Source organism: Lachancea thermotolerans (assembly GCF_000142805.1).
Source record: "Lachancea thermotolerans CBS 6340 chromosome C complete sequence".
Taxonomy (NCBI): domain Eukaryota; kingdom Fungi; phylum Ascomycota; class Saccharomycetes; order Saccharomycetales; family Saccharomycetaceae; genus Lachancea; species Lachancea thermotolerans.
In genome coordinates this window covers 417,896-431,304 of record NC_013079.1, presented here as the reverse complement: position 1 = coordinate 431,304, position 13,409 = coordinate 417,896, and the positions used below count along the sequence as shown (strand labels likewise).

The 13,409-nt window shown below is 59.9% G+C and overlaps 4 protein-coding genes across 4 annotated transcripts; 2 read left to right on the top strand and 2 right to left on the bottom strand.

The window, feature by feature from the left end:
- Nucleotides 1-854: 854 nt before the first annotated feature.
- Nucleotides 855-1,367, top strand: KLTH0C04928g (KLTH0C04928p; the record flags this gene model as incomplete). Its single annotated transcript, XM_002552393.1, has 1 exon — nt 855-1,367. The coding sequence occupies one exon, from the start codon at nt 855-857 to the stop codon at nt 1,365-1,367; it is 513 nt and encodes a 170-aa protein (XP_002552439.1).
- An 84-nt stretch (nt 1,368-1,451) lies between these two features.
- On the bottom strand, nt 1,452-5,297 carry DSE4 (endo-1,3(4)-beta-glucanase; the record flags this gene model as incomplete). The annotated part of the gene is made up of 1 exon (XM_002552392.1): nt 1,452-5,297. One exon carries the CDS (start codon nt 5,295-5,297, stop codon nt 1,452-1,454), a length of 3,846 nt encoding a protein of 1,281 aa, XP_002552438.1.
- Nucleotides 5,298-7,932: 2,635 nt separating this feature from the next.
- KLTH0C04884g (C2H2-type zinc finger protein) lies at nt 7,933-8,961 on the top strand (the record flags this gene model as incomplete). The annotated part of the gene is made up of 1 exon (XM_002552391.1): nt 7,933-8,961. One exon carries the CDS (start codon nt 7,933-7,935, stop codon nt 8,959-8,961), a length of 1,029 nt encoding a protein of 342 aa, XP_002552437.1.
- A 1,772-nt stretch (nt 8,962-10,733) lies between these two features.
- DBF4 (protein serine/threonine kinase activating protein DBF4) lies at nt 10,734-12,434 on the bottom strand (the record flags this gene model as incomplete). Its single annotated transcript, XM_002552390.1, has 1 exon — nt 10,734-12,434. One exon carries the CDS (start codon nt 12,432-12,434, stop codon nt 10,734-10,736), a length of 1,701 nt encoding a protein of 566 aa, XP_002552436.1.
- Nucleotides 12,435-13,409: the final 975 nt, after the last annotated feature.

The window sequence follows — 13,409 nt, the reverse complement described above, 5'->3', positions numbered from 1 at the left end:
AAAAAAAAAATTCGCCGCCGGTGCCGCCGCAGCAGAATGTTGGCCGGTGCTGTTCTGTGCACGAGTAACGCCTGCGACGAAAACAAACTTTCCAGCGTGTTGGGGCAGCCACGAGCGTTGCGAACTGTTGTAGAGGGCCTTTAGTGCTTCTGCGATTCCCTAGCGTCTTTTTTTTTTTTAATCCTTGTTTGCCTGTAGGTGCGATTATATTTTCTTCACCTAATAGGTCACGTGTGCTCCGCTCAGACGCCTCCGCTGGCCATGCACGACTCGGCAAAGAACCCGTGCCCGTATTTGTGCCTGTATGTGCCTGTGCGTGCCGCCGCTGACCTGCTGCAGTGTTGCTGAGTCAGCGGGAGAGAAACGCGCGCGCGCAAGCACGCACCCCCGGCCCAGGGGGCGCGCCGGGAAAAGGGGGGTGAGTACCGTTCCTACAGGCACTCAAAGGGGCACAGCGTTCAGCGACAGCCGTGTGGCGGCGCGTGCCTGCCTCAACCGTTCCTCTGCTGCGTGGAATGTTCGGCTTGTATGCATCGAAGCGCACGCGTTCCGCCCCCGCGCGCCTGTGGCGCAAGGATCTGCGCGAGCGCGAGCGTGCGCTCGCGCTCGTGCTCACGGCGCAGCTGAAACGAGTGCCTGGCGCGGGCAGTGCCTGGCCCCTTACGGCCCCGCCCAACGGTGCGTGCAAGCGGCGGCGCCGCGGCGCCGCTGCTGCGGACAGCGATCCCGGAGACGCGCTCTAGTGGCAGCCCACTGGGAATGATTTCCTCCCCTCCGGTCGCCCGCGCTCAATACTAAAAACGCGCTGTATAACTCCGTGCCCCGCGCGGTTCTGGCCTCGAGTGCTTCTTATTATGCTGCGCTACGCGGTGCTGCGCTGCGCGCAAAAGCATGCTCGGCCAAGAAACCGTTGTTTACGAGCTTCCGGGCGTGGGGAGGCCCGCAGCCCGCCTAGGCAAGGTCGCCGCGGTCACGTTCCCATTCATGTACGTTATTTCGTACGTTGTTTATTGTCTATGGTCTATGTGATGTACATGCGGTGCAGAGTAAGGTTGCGTGCCAGTGCTCCAAGGAGGGCCGTGGGATGTTATAATACAACCGGGCGCTCTGACGCCATTTGGCGCCGGAGGCTCCGTAATGCGGCGGTTTGTGCGTCCGCCGTGCTCGCAGAGCACCAGGGAGGCAGTCCGAGGAGCCGAGGACCAACGAGCAGTAAGACTCCGGAGGTCGCGCCAACCGTGTCGCACGGGGGGCAGAAGGACACGCGCCACCCTTACGCGGGAGTTCGGCGACGGAAGCTGCGCGGCGGCTTCCGCCGCCGCGGTGGAAGCCACGCGTTCCGCGCGACAAAGAGCGCGCGGCGTTAAGGGACGGATCGGCGTTACTCGGCAAGGCAGATCATGGATTTTCAGCGGTGGGAGCGGGCACGTGAGTGGCACGTGCGGGAGCGCTCACAGAAGGCCCAGCGAGTTCGCCAGACCGCCCGAGAACGCCAGCGCCCACGTGCGCGACAAGCCGTTGTCCAGCGCGGCCGAGCTGAAGCCCGAGTCCGCGAAGAACGCGTAGGAGCTCGCCGGATCGTACAGCGCCTGGTTCAGCCTCAGCAGACCTCCCCAGCCGTCTGTCAGGGTCGCGGCGACGGACGCCAGCTTCTCCTCCCACTCCTGTTGTACGAAAGTGGGTCCGCGGATCACACCCGAGGCCGGGGTCACTGGGATCATGTGAATGCCGTTCTTGTACTGGGTCTCGGTGCCAAAGTAGGTGGTGTAGTCGATGATGTTGTCGAACAGGATGCCCGCGACCTTGTTGCCGAGGATCTCGGAGGGCTCCACGGCGTTGTCGTCCGCAAACAGGTAGTAGGCGTTCATGGAGCGCTGCATGACCGCGAGCATGACATCGGCGCGGCGCTCCATGGCGCGGTCGCCGACCACGGCGCCCCACAGCTTCATGCCGTAGGCAAAGTTGTAGTCTTCGGAGCTGGACTCCTGGTTCTTGCCGTTGGCGTTGGCGAACAGGCCCGCGGCCCACGAGTGGCCGTGGAACCAGTCGAACATACGCGAGACCGGGAAGTAGGCGTCCGCGGCGCTTGGGTTGGCCACGTCGCGCACCAGGGTGTTGATCCAGGCCTTGTTGTCCTGAGCCCAGGAGCCGCCCTGCTGGGCGTCCACGTGACCCACGACGGCCGCCGCGTGCACGATGTACCCGTAGTGGAAGTGGTGGTCGTTATAGTAGGTGTTGCCGAAGTCGTAGCCCGTCGCGGTGGAGGCCCAGTCGCCCGAGGACACCACGCCACCGAATTTCGTGTCGTAGTACAGTGGGTACAGCTGCTGGTTCTGCATGAGCTTTGCGAAGGCCTGCTTGAGGTTCTCCAGCGCCGCGGCCGTCACCGCGCTGTCCTGCAGGACGTCTGCGACAGTCAGCAGGATGTAAGCGTACTTGTCCAGCACCTTGCCCAGGTAGTAAGTGTTGAGCCCGCCCACGGAGCCCCACACATCGATGTTGATCTCGTCGTTGGCGGTCTCGGCCAGAAGCTGCAACTGCTCTGCGCTGTAGGTGAGGTTGCGGCTGCCAAGTTGCGAGGTCCAGGGCAACCATCCGAGCTGTGTGTTAAGGATCTCGGTGAACACCAGCGACGTGGCCAGAAGCGCCTCCATGGTGCCCTTGGTGGTGGACTGCAGCTGCACGCCTGTGCGCGCCGCAGTGCTTTCCGCCGACAGCGCATCCAGGTGGTGGGGCAGCGCGAAAATCATGGTTTTGCCCGACGCGGAGCGGCCCTCGGTTTGGTAGTCAAATGAATACGACGCAGAGGCCCCGTCCGAGGAGCCCTCGAGTTTGAAGTCGGTCGCATACATACCCGCGGCGTTGTCGTAAAATGAATCGTAAGTGCTGTCCTCAGGCGCGGCTGCAAACTGCACGATGAGCCCGTCGATGGCTTGCGACCCGCTCAGTGTCGAGGAGTCAGAAAAGCTTAGAGTGAAGTCGTCATCGCTGTACCCGTCGGGCAGCGTCACATACACTAGCCACGTAGAGCCGCTGTTCAACCCCACGCGGTACTTCTGCACGCCCGCGGGCAGGATGTCCGAGGTTTGTTGTTCCAGCGAGATAAACGCTGCCGAGGTTCTGATCTCGGGCTTCAGTGACCCGTGGTAGATGCCGCTCGCAAATCCCATGCCCTGCACCAGTGGCACCTGTAGGATGTTGGAGACAGACCCATCGTTAATAGTAACGTCGCATGAGGACGTAGTCATGTCGCTCACATACATGTTGCACGCGGAGCCGAAGGACTCAGCGGAAAAGATCAGAGATGCGATGCCCAGTGGGTTGACCAGATACTCGGAGTTTCCATCGCTGTCATAGTTGCCGTAGCTGTACTGGTCCTTGGAGGTGTGCGAGACGGCAAAGCCGTTAACGCCGTTCGAGCTATACTTCCACACCGAGTAGGGGTACACGAAGGCTGCGCTTGTCTGGTCGCCGACAATGAGGTTGGTGTAGAACTTGTTGGTTCCATAGGGCGAGCCGTTGTTGCTCACGCCGCTGGAGAGATCCATGGGGTTTGAGTGTCTGGCAAACACGGAGGGGGGCTCGTCTGTCGCAACCGCCTGGAACAGATCTACGGTAGTGACTGTTTCCGAGACAATACTGACGACCGGAGTTTCTGACGTACTTGAAGCGGTACTTTCGGTTGTCATGGCGGCGGACGACGAGGAGGATGTGTAGGCGCTCGAGCTAGCACTTGGAGTCGCAAGTGAGCTGGATGAGGCGCCGGATGGCTGGAGCGTGGCTGTTTGGTTGGAGACCACGTTTGATGTGCCCACGAGCGTGAATCGAGCGGTTGTTGGCTTGGACAGGACGGTAGTGCGGTTCGAGTAGGTGGAAGTGACTGGCACCACCATGGTAGTGGTGTTAACCGTGCTGTGGGTGACCACAGAGGTGCTCAGGATCACAGAAGATCTAGCGGGAGAGGACGTAGTACCTTGAGACGCGGATGCATTTAACTGGCCAGGAGCCGACAGCGACGTACCAGTTGCGGAGGCGCTGGAGTTGCTTGAGGATCCGATGACGACAGAGCTACTGGTAAAGTTCGAGGCCGGTAGCAGCGATTCTGTGTCGACCGTCTTGGAAGCAGTGTAGGTGGTGGAGATGCTCTGCGACAGCTTGCTGCTGCTGAGCGACTGGGTCACAAGCGGGTTCGCGGAGTGCGATGGCACGGATGTGACGATGGAGCCCTTGGCCGTGGCGCTGGTGTAGGGCGACGTGGCGGAGTAGAGCACGCTGGTTGAGGTCGAGGCGGTAGCGGTGAGAAGCTCGCTCACGGGCGAGAATGAGGAGGAGGAGAGGGTCTGGAAGCGCGCGGTAGACGAGGCAGAGTGCGCTGCCGAGCGGGTGCCTTCAGAGGAAGCCGTTTCGGTAGAAGCGGCGCCTGAACGTAGTTGGGAGGTGCCGGAGTAGCGTGCAGGCGTCTGGGATGAGCCCAGCGTGGAAGAGGCGTCGGAGCTTTGTGCAGGTGTCTCGCGAGCGCCGTCTGCAGATGTCTGGAGCGAGCTCAGCGCGGAAGAGGCGTCCGAGCTGTGTGCAGGAGCCTGGGATGAGCTCGGCGTGGGGAAGACGCCGGAGCCGTGTGCAGATGTTTCGTGCGAGCTTGATGTGGAAGAGCCAACCGAGCCGTGTGCAGGCGTTTCGCGCGAGCTCAGCATGGAGGCGTCCGAGCTGTGTGCGAATGTCTCACTGGAATCAGCCGCGAAAGAGGTGCCCAGGCTGGGCGTCGAAACAGTGCTCGAGTCGCGAGCTTGCGAGGCGCCCTGGGTCGCCGCGGCGTCGTCTGCTGCGCTTGGAGCTGGCTTCTGGGAGCCAGAAGGCAAGTCCGATGAGAAGCCATCGGACCCGCCAGAAACAACGCCCGAAGACGCGGCGGAGTACTTGGAGGACGCAGTGGCGCGGCCCGGCGCGGACGCGGCCAGCGAGGCGCCGGTCCCCGTGGACCCTGGGCCCGCGGACACCGTGTAGATCGTCTCCGCGCCTGCGGTGGACGCGGGCAGCGGGGTGTCGCCGGCCACGGTCACGTGGCTGAGCGATGCAGACGTCGCGGACGCCGCGGCCTGTGACGCCGAAAACCTGGCGGGGCGCGACGTCGCCGCGTCCACGTAGGGCTCGCCGTAGTCGAGCGTCGTGTAGTTGAGCGCGAGCGTGCGGTCTGTCTCGTGCACAATGGCACTGGAGTTGGAGTATATTGGGTGCGAGGAATTCTTGGCGTGAGTGCCAGCCAGCAGGAGCGCCAGCACCTGGAGTGCACTAAGCATAGTGGTGAAGGGAGCGGACGGTTCGAGTGGTTTGGCGATGCGTTTCGAAACCACACGAACAGCATTCTCGGCTCAGACACCATTCTTATAAAATCTCGTCCTCGCATTGTCCTGATCCCACAGCCCAGCACGCCTGCGCGCGGCCCTCTCGCCAATTCGCACGCTGCGCGGGCCACGCTGCTGGCGGTAATTTCTGTGTGCTTGCTGATCCGCCGCCTGCCCCCTTTGATCTCGAGGAACCAGCGTATTAATTAATCCAACGGCCTTGCCGCTCCAGCAGCATTGTTCGGAACTTGGCTGCGCAGCGCGCGCGCGGGCTGGTTACGTTGCCAAGCTGGGAGCGTGAGAAAGGAGGCGCGACGCGCTGGCACGGGCAACCGTCGTGTCACTTTGCACGGACACCAGCGCCAATTTTTCGTGCTGTTATATCCCCGCCTCCCGCCTTCTCCCGCCACGCTCCGCTGCGTTCCATGAACCTCGCCGGCCTCCGCTTCCTCCGCCGTTTGGCACTACTCGCCTTTTCGCCAGCCCGCTTTTGGCCCCCTTTGCTTGTTGTGCAACACTCCGTCGGAAACCAGCACATCGCCATGCGCTCCGATCGGGAAAGGAAATTGGATGGCTACAATGGCGCCCTCGCATTGCTGCGATGCACGGCTGGAAGGAACGACAATGAAAACTCAATATAGATGTGCGCGCGTGCGCGGCGCACGCGCACCCCTACAATGAATACTAACACGACTCGGGTGCCTGGATAGGCGCCCACCATGCCATGTGGAAACTATCTCCAAACCCTCGCGTCAACATGGGACCACTCTGGAAAACAGAGACCGCGTGATCACGGGCTCTCGGGAAACGAGCGTCTGAGAACGGGGTGCTCCCTCCTGGCCCGGTCCATGTGCCCTTCAGGTTTAAGGGCGCAGCTGGCAAGTTTCCTGCGGCTGACGCGGCAGAGCGCCCCGGTTCCTACGCCCTGTGCGACCACGCGGCGCTTCCGTACGCAGGCATCTGCGGGCTGCTGCATCCCGGTGCCTTTGTGCAGAGACCCCCGCGACACGAGTGGCTGCAGTGACGATCCATGCGCCAACAAGGACCTCCTGCCTCCCCTACGGTAGCCTCGGCTGCAGCGCGGACTCCCGCCCTATGCGGGCGCTCCAGACAGAGGTTAAGGCCAAAGGCGACGCTCGACGCCCGCTGTGCGACACGCGGCCCTCGATAAGATCGGCGGCACGCGCGGGCCCCGCTCAAAGCCCGGCCTGCAAGTGCCTGGCTAGAGTCCTGCGCGTCCCCCATCCCCGGCGCCGCCCTGCCTTCGAAGGGAGCATCCCTGCATGCAAGAGGTTCCGTGCGTGGCGCAAAGTGCCTGCTGTATGATTATGTAATATGGCATACGATTTGCGCTGGAGGCCGCGCGGGATCTGCCGCCCGGCGGCTTTTGCTTTCGCGCGGCCTTAGGCGTTGCACGCGCCCGGACGCGGCCTCGCGCGTGCTACAGCCGTCGGCGGAAAACAGAAACGGATACTCGAAGCCGCAGCCATCTACGTAACCCGCACCGGCTGCATCGAGAGCGCACACTCGCGTGCGTGCTCGTGTGCGCTCTCGTGTTTGAAGCTCCGCTTAACGCCTCGTCGGGAACGAGCCACACCTGTGGGCAGCGCTGGCTGCGCCCGGCGCTTGGCTCACCTCCCGTTGCTGCTGGCTTGTGTTTCGTGATTCGGCTTTGAGCGCACGTCATCGTCACAGGGGTGACGCACGCGAACAAGCACTGCTGCAGCGGTTGTTTTTCCTGCTTTCTGCTGCCCTCCAGGTGCGGATCAGCAGCCAGCGAGCGTTAGCCGGCCGCGTTATGACGCTCTGCCACGCGTGGCTCGCTTGTAGAGCGGCTCTGCGCAGGTCTTCTATATGCCGAGCTGCAGGAAGGCTCATGCGCGTTGCAGGTCCCGCGCGTCATTCCTGCCTATTAATTTTCCAAAACCCGTTTGGCGGCCTTGTTTCAAATCCCCTTACCCTGCTGGGTTTCTGACGCGGGCGCGTGCGAGACGCATGATGATGGTAAGCAGTAGCCAGGGCGGCGGCGCCGCCACCAAGCCGAGTAAGCTTTAATAGCCGCGGCTGCTGCAAGGAGGCCGCGCGCGCGGCCTCCTTGCAGCATGTAAACACGATTATTGGAGCCGTCGGCAAGGAAACCTGGCACGTCGCGGGAGAGCCGGATACCTGAAGAGCAGCAGGAAGAAAAACACTGGCGAGCCCCTGGCCACAGGTTCCCTGCAGGTGCAATAGGCGGCGCGGCGGCGGTGTCCGCGTAAGAGCAAGCAAGGACGCGGGAGCTCGGGAAATCCATGGGCGGTATATAAGTTAAATGGGCATAGACAGCGACAGCGGGAGGTACCCCAGGTGTCAGCGAAGTTTCAAGCGTCAGGGGACAGAAAAATCCACTTGCGCACCAACAACAAAGCTATAAGGGTTCTTTCCTACGTGCACACGCCCGTACACTCTTTTTTTTTTCCTGGGCGTGCCGAGACACACACTCGCTTTCTCTCACGTTCGAGCCTTCGTCTACTAATCTCACGTACTACGCACAACGACAGTGACACGCGGTCGCGGCTCGCCGAAATACAACAACACAACGCAGCGCGGCATGGCTAAGTCACAGCTGCACGAAGAACCACAGCGCGTACCGGCGTTCTGGGAGACGTACCAGCCGCTGGACGGCTCGAGGGTCGCAGGCGACTTGTTCACGTCGTTCAAGTCGTCCGAAGAGGTGCTGAGCCTGACGTCGCACCACGCGCTTTTCCAGCAGGACCAGATGCACATGTACACGGACGGGCTGGCCACGAACCCGCTGGTGTTCGGCGACTCGCACTTCCAGTTCCAGGACCACGGCGAACACGGCGGGCACGACTCGTGCGACGCCCACGACGCCCGCGACAGCTATGCGTACATCTCCGGCTCCAGCTCGTGCGACGAACTTCCGCCGGCCCACGCGCAGCCGCACGGCGCTGGCGCGAGCGCAGGCCCGCTCACCTTCTCGGACCTGGAGGAGTCCGACTCCACCGACGCGGACGCTCTGTTCGTGGCCGAGCCCTGCGGGCGGTCGCGCTGCGCGCTACCGGCCCGCTCGGACTCCTTCGACCTGGCACAGTTGCTCTACTCGCACTCCAGCTCGCCCTCGCGCCCGCCCTGGAGCCTGGTCGACGCCCAGAAGCGCAACAAGAGCACCAACGACGTGGCCAGCGGACGCCGTTCCTCACACTGCCGCGCCAAGCGTCCTAGTTTTGCGACGCTCGACGCTGGCAAGACCGCCTCCGAAGACGCGCGGGCCGTGTCGAAGCTCAAGCTCCAGCCGCGCTACGTCTGCGCCAGCTGTGGTAAGTGCTTCAACCGGCCCTCCTCACTGGCCACCCACAACAACACCCATACGGGCGACAAGCCCTTCACCTGCCCGTTCGAGAACTGCGACAAGCAGTTCAACGCCCGCTCGAACATGACGCGCCACTACAAGCTACACTTCAAAACAGAGGGCGGCACTTACCTACTGCCGAACGGCGAAGTGACCCGCGCCCGGCCCCCCATGCGCCAGCTGGTCGGCATGCAGAGCAACGTCGCGGCGTCGGACCTCATCTCCTTCTCGGAGACCTCCGAAGACCTGCCTCTCGCGGGCCCCTAAACACGTGCCAGTCTACTTGGCACTTCTCACTTCTGTCAACCGCACGCTCGAGCTCCATCAACACACACCGCGTCGGCCATATGACACTCGTTGGGTTGGGCATGGCACACCTGCACATGACGCACCTGCCGGCCTGCCACTGCGCGCCGCAGCTGCACGTCCTCGCGCCAACTGTTATGCGTGCCGCTGCCCGCTTTTACCCTCGATTGTCCCTGGAAACGAAATGTTGACTTTTTCCACGTCGTAACAACAGGAAAAAATCAAGTCGCAGGTTCAGCGACCAGCACGAATGTGCAACGTTTCAAGTTGTTTCCTCGGTATATCGAATGTTGATCTGACGATATACCGGCTCCTCGAAGCCGGGACCCGTGTACGCGGCTCACCGGTGACGCCGCCACCATCCACGCTGAGGGAGCGAATTCTAGCTGGCCTGGATTCCTTTTTAGCCCTGTATAACCCAATATACTCTAACGGATCATGTAACTAGGTGAACTAGAAGACCTTGCGCCACGGATCCAACAGGCAGTAGCTGCTGCTGTTGCTACGAAACGACCCGCGCGGCAGCCTTGCACTCACAACTGTGGCGTAGACGTTGGGAAACACGGGAAACCGTGCTCGTATATTTTTGTTGACAGCAGCAACCATTGTGACAAGCAGGAATGTTGGTGCAGTGTCTGAATTTTTGGCATGGCAATTTGCTTCATCAAGGATCAGACTGGATGCAGATGAAGTCATTGTTTACACGGTTACAGGAGGCGCATGTGCAGGGCAGCGAGGGTGAGGGCGATGTCAAAAAGCGGCGATTGCCAAAGTCCTTCTACTTTAGGTAAGCGAGGGTGCAGGTGCGGGCGCGGGCGCTCGCACCCGCGCCCGCAGTGCGCAATCAGGCTGTGAGTGCTGGCAATGGCTGGCAATAGCTAGCTCCGCTAGCACATGCGGAAAGTGAGTGGCAGCCTAGGCGGATCTTCAACAGCGCTCGGTGTGCGTATGCCGAGATCCGATTTCAACCTCGGTACTCGGTTCAACTTGCGGAATAAGCTTTGCCGTAAGAAGCGGAGAGTGTGGAGGATGCATTGGGCTCACTGGATCAAGGCATCGCGAGTGCAGGCGAGCGCAGCTGTATGCAGGCTAACGCCTAAGGCGCCGAGGCGCCATCGGCTGGTGCTCTCCACAGCAATCGTTTCAGGCATGAGCATGCTCGTAAAACAATCCCGTGGATCAACAACATGAGCCAGTTTGGGTAAACATTTCGGTAAGACGGGCGGCTGCTCCTGCGAAAGAGTCAGGTTTACGAGATGTTCCCAAAGCAGTCAATGCAGCCGAGTAGGCAGCAGCACACGCGCGGAGCTGTTGTCGCGGTCGCGGGCCATATGGTGCTCTTACCCTTTAGACGTTAGTGGTTAGCTCTGGACTTGAACGTTGGTTCAGTTTAACGGACCGAAATTTTTTTTTGTTTTAGCTTCTCAAGAATGTTTTTCGGCGCGGGCAATCTAAGGTAAAGGTTAACTACAGTGAGCCAACGCGGACATTAGCAGCTTAGAAGAGCTCCGAGGGCTCGACATGGAGGAGGCGTAGAGCCGCGGACGTTGGCAGGGGATCACAAAATCACGGGACCTCAACGGTTATGCAAGAAGCGCTAAGGTAAAAGTAGTAATAGTAGTAATAGTAGTAGTGCTGGTAGTGGTGAATACTCTATGTAAAATGCAAATATGATGTAAACAAAGCCTGCGATCGCAGCCTCGGGTGGCGACTCTGGTGGGGGCGCGCGCGTTTCAGTAGCTGCAGGACAGCGCGCGCGATGCTGCTAGCTTCTCGATTAGCGAGTCGATGGCCTCGAAGTTGATGTCGTCGTGCGCGAAATGCTGATGCTTCTCGGAATTGATGTGGTGTGCCAGGCACTCGTACTTGACACGGCAGTTCTCGCAGTAGCCCGACCCTAGCCGCGTGTCGTTGCGTCTGAGGTCCTGCTGCTGCTTGAGTTCCTTTTGCTTTTGCTTGTCCGCGTCGTCGCCTGTCCGTGGGCTCGCGCACGCGGGTTTGGGACCTGCGGCTGCGTGCGGCTCAGCCGCGGAGCCCGTTGAGGTGTTGGCGAACTTCTTGTCGACCACTAGGCGGTTCAAGGACTTCATGTTTTTGTTCATGACCGAGGCCTTGGTGGGGGCTAGCCCGTTGCCCGCGCCGGCGGCGCCGTCATTAGACGGGTTGACGCCACTGGCTTTGATCTCCTGTGGTATGCGGGGCTTCTTGCGGCAGAGGTCGTCGGCCAGCTCCTCGGTGTCCTGCCGTGAGAGCAGCAGCGCGGGCTGGTTCAGCTGCGGTGCTCTCCAGATCGCCTTTGATGGCGGCTTCAGAGTCACAGACGTCGTGGACTTGGCGGAGACGGGCTCCGGCGACCGGTTGTTCTTAGCCTCCTCGGCCGGCTGGTTTGCGCTCAGCAAACCCCGGTAGCTTTTATAAGAGTTTGGGAAACTATTCGGCAGAATCAGCGGCCGTGAGTCCTCCTCTTTGAACACCAGGTTCCGGGGCTCTGCGGAGTGCTGGTACAGGACGCGCAGATGCAGCGCGTACCTCTCGTTCAAGGCGTCCCGCTTATAACGCTTGATGATTCTTTTGGCGCTGCTCTCGTCGCAGTGGCCGTCTCCGATGAAGGGACACCGCCCAAACGTCCCTGGCTTGACCACAGGATATGGTAGTCGGTCCGGGTTCGCAAAGTCCTGCGGCCGCCACTCGGCGGTTATGATCGGCGCCCACACCTGCCACAGGTCGTACAAGTACACATGCGGGTATTTGAAGTAGTGGACGTCGTCGCGCCTGGCCTTGGGATCTCTGTCGGAGGGCCCGTAGAGCTTTTCGTTCTGCAGGAGGTTCGAAAGCGTGGATGGCGCGGCCGGCGCCTTGGTGTCCAACGCGTCCAGGTCTACGTCCAGGTTCTTCAAGAACCGGACCGCCTTGTCGTAGTTCCATACTTTCATGTATCTTTTCGACGCCTTGGCCAGCACGTCCGTCTCAGGCAAGCGATCGCAATCCTTGACGGCTCTCTGCGTAATGACAATCGTCACGTCCGTGTCGAAAAAGGGCGTTATTTCGGCACCTAGTGAGACAAAACCACGGCGCATAAGCTCCTTGCGCTTGTCAGGCTTGAATTTAGCGTCCGCGACCTCTGTGGTATCAAAGTAAATCTTCGTATCACGTCGCATAATGCGCTTCCAGTTGGTCTGCCATTCCAGCAAATCACGCGGCGTAACCTTTGCGCTCTCGCCCACTTTTTTGAACTCTGCCTGCCTCTGGGTCTGTACGGCGCCTTCAATAGTTCTTCTGCCGGTCTCTGCCGTCTTGGCCCTTTTTCTATGCTGCAATTCAAGTTTCTCAACCGCCCGTCTTTTCACCATATCAGTTCCGGTTTTCAGGTTGGCGTTTGTCTCCTTGAGCGGTGAGCGCCTCGTGGCCATGCTGCCCTTACTGGGGGACATCATTGCGATCTCGAACACCCTCCAGAGCCTTTGGCAATTTGTTACTGATCTGACCGAGAATATGGTTAATGGAGGTTTAACGTGTAACGAAAAACGCGAGAATCGATTTTATTAAACTCACAGCGCGGTACTCGCGTTTTTTGCAGTCGTTGGTAGCGATGTGACCGTTCTCGTCTAAAGGTATTGGCCATAAGGAGAATGAGCTCGTGACTGAACTCTTACATAGCGTTATACGAAATTTCTCGAGGGTGACCAAGTTGAAGCTTTAACTCCGGACCAGGTCATGAGACAGCCAAAGAGCGATGCATGAACCGTGCATTTGACTAGACCACGGAAAAACTGAAAACGAAATCGGAGAACTTGGAGTGAGGCAAATTTCACGTGAAGCACTCGCTCAAGGGCATGGAGACGTCCGCCCTTTACACGTCATTTCACCTTTTATTGAGCACTTCATCCTCTAGAGACACTAAGATTATATAAGCAGTGGAAATTGTAGGACGCATGCTATTCAGAAGCAGCTGCGAGCTTCACGTCATGCGAAACGGCGTTGCCCGCCTGCCTGAGGCTCCGAGAACACACACGTGAAAATGTGACATGTACTGCGACCTACGTGAGCGAATTTGCCGCTTGAGCAACAAATTCGGCCCCCCGGGATAACGCTACCCTGAGTGAGATCCCACAAGAGTATCGAGGCAAAGGTTTACGAAGACCCTTTTCTTGTTATAGGCACGGCTTTCTGCTGTAACGCAAGGAAGCGTCTGTCTGCGGACTTGAAGCCTAGGCAAGATAACGGACTTTGAGCGAATATTTGAGCTCCTTAGCCAACGCAATTCCTAGCACGTATTTGCTCCCTGCCATGCTCTGAGGCTTGTTGTATGCACAGGTCTTGCAGATCGTAAGTTGGAGGACAAAACTTGCAATACAGCACGCCTCGGTCCATGCGAAGTGTACGCTAAATTCATGTGAAGAATACACTCG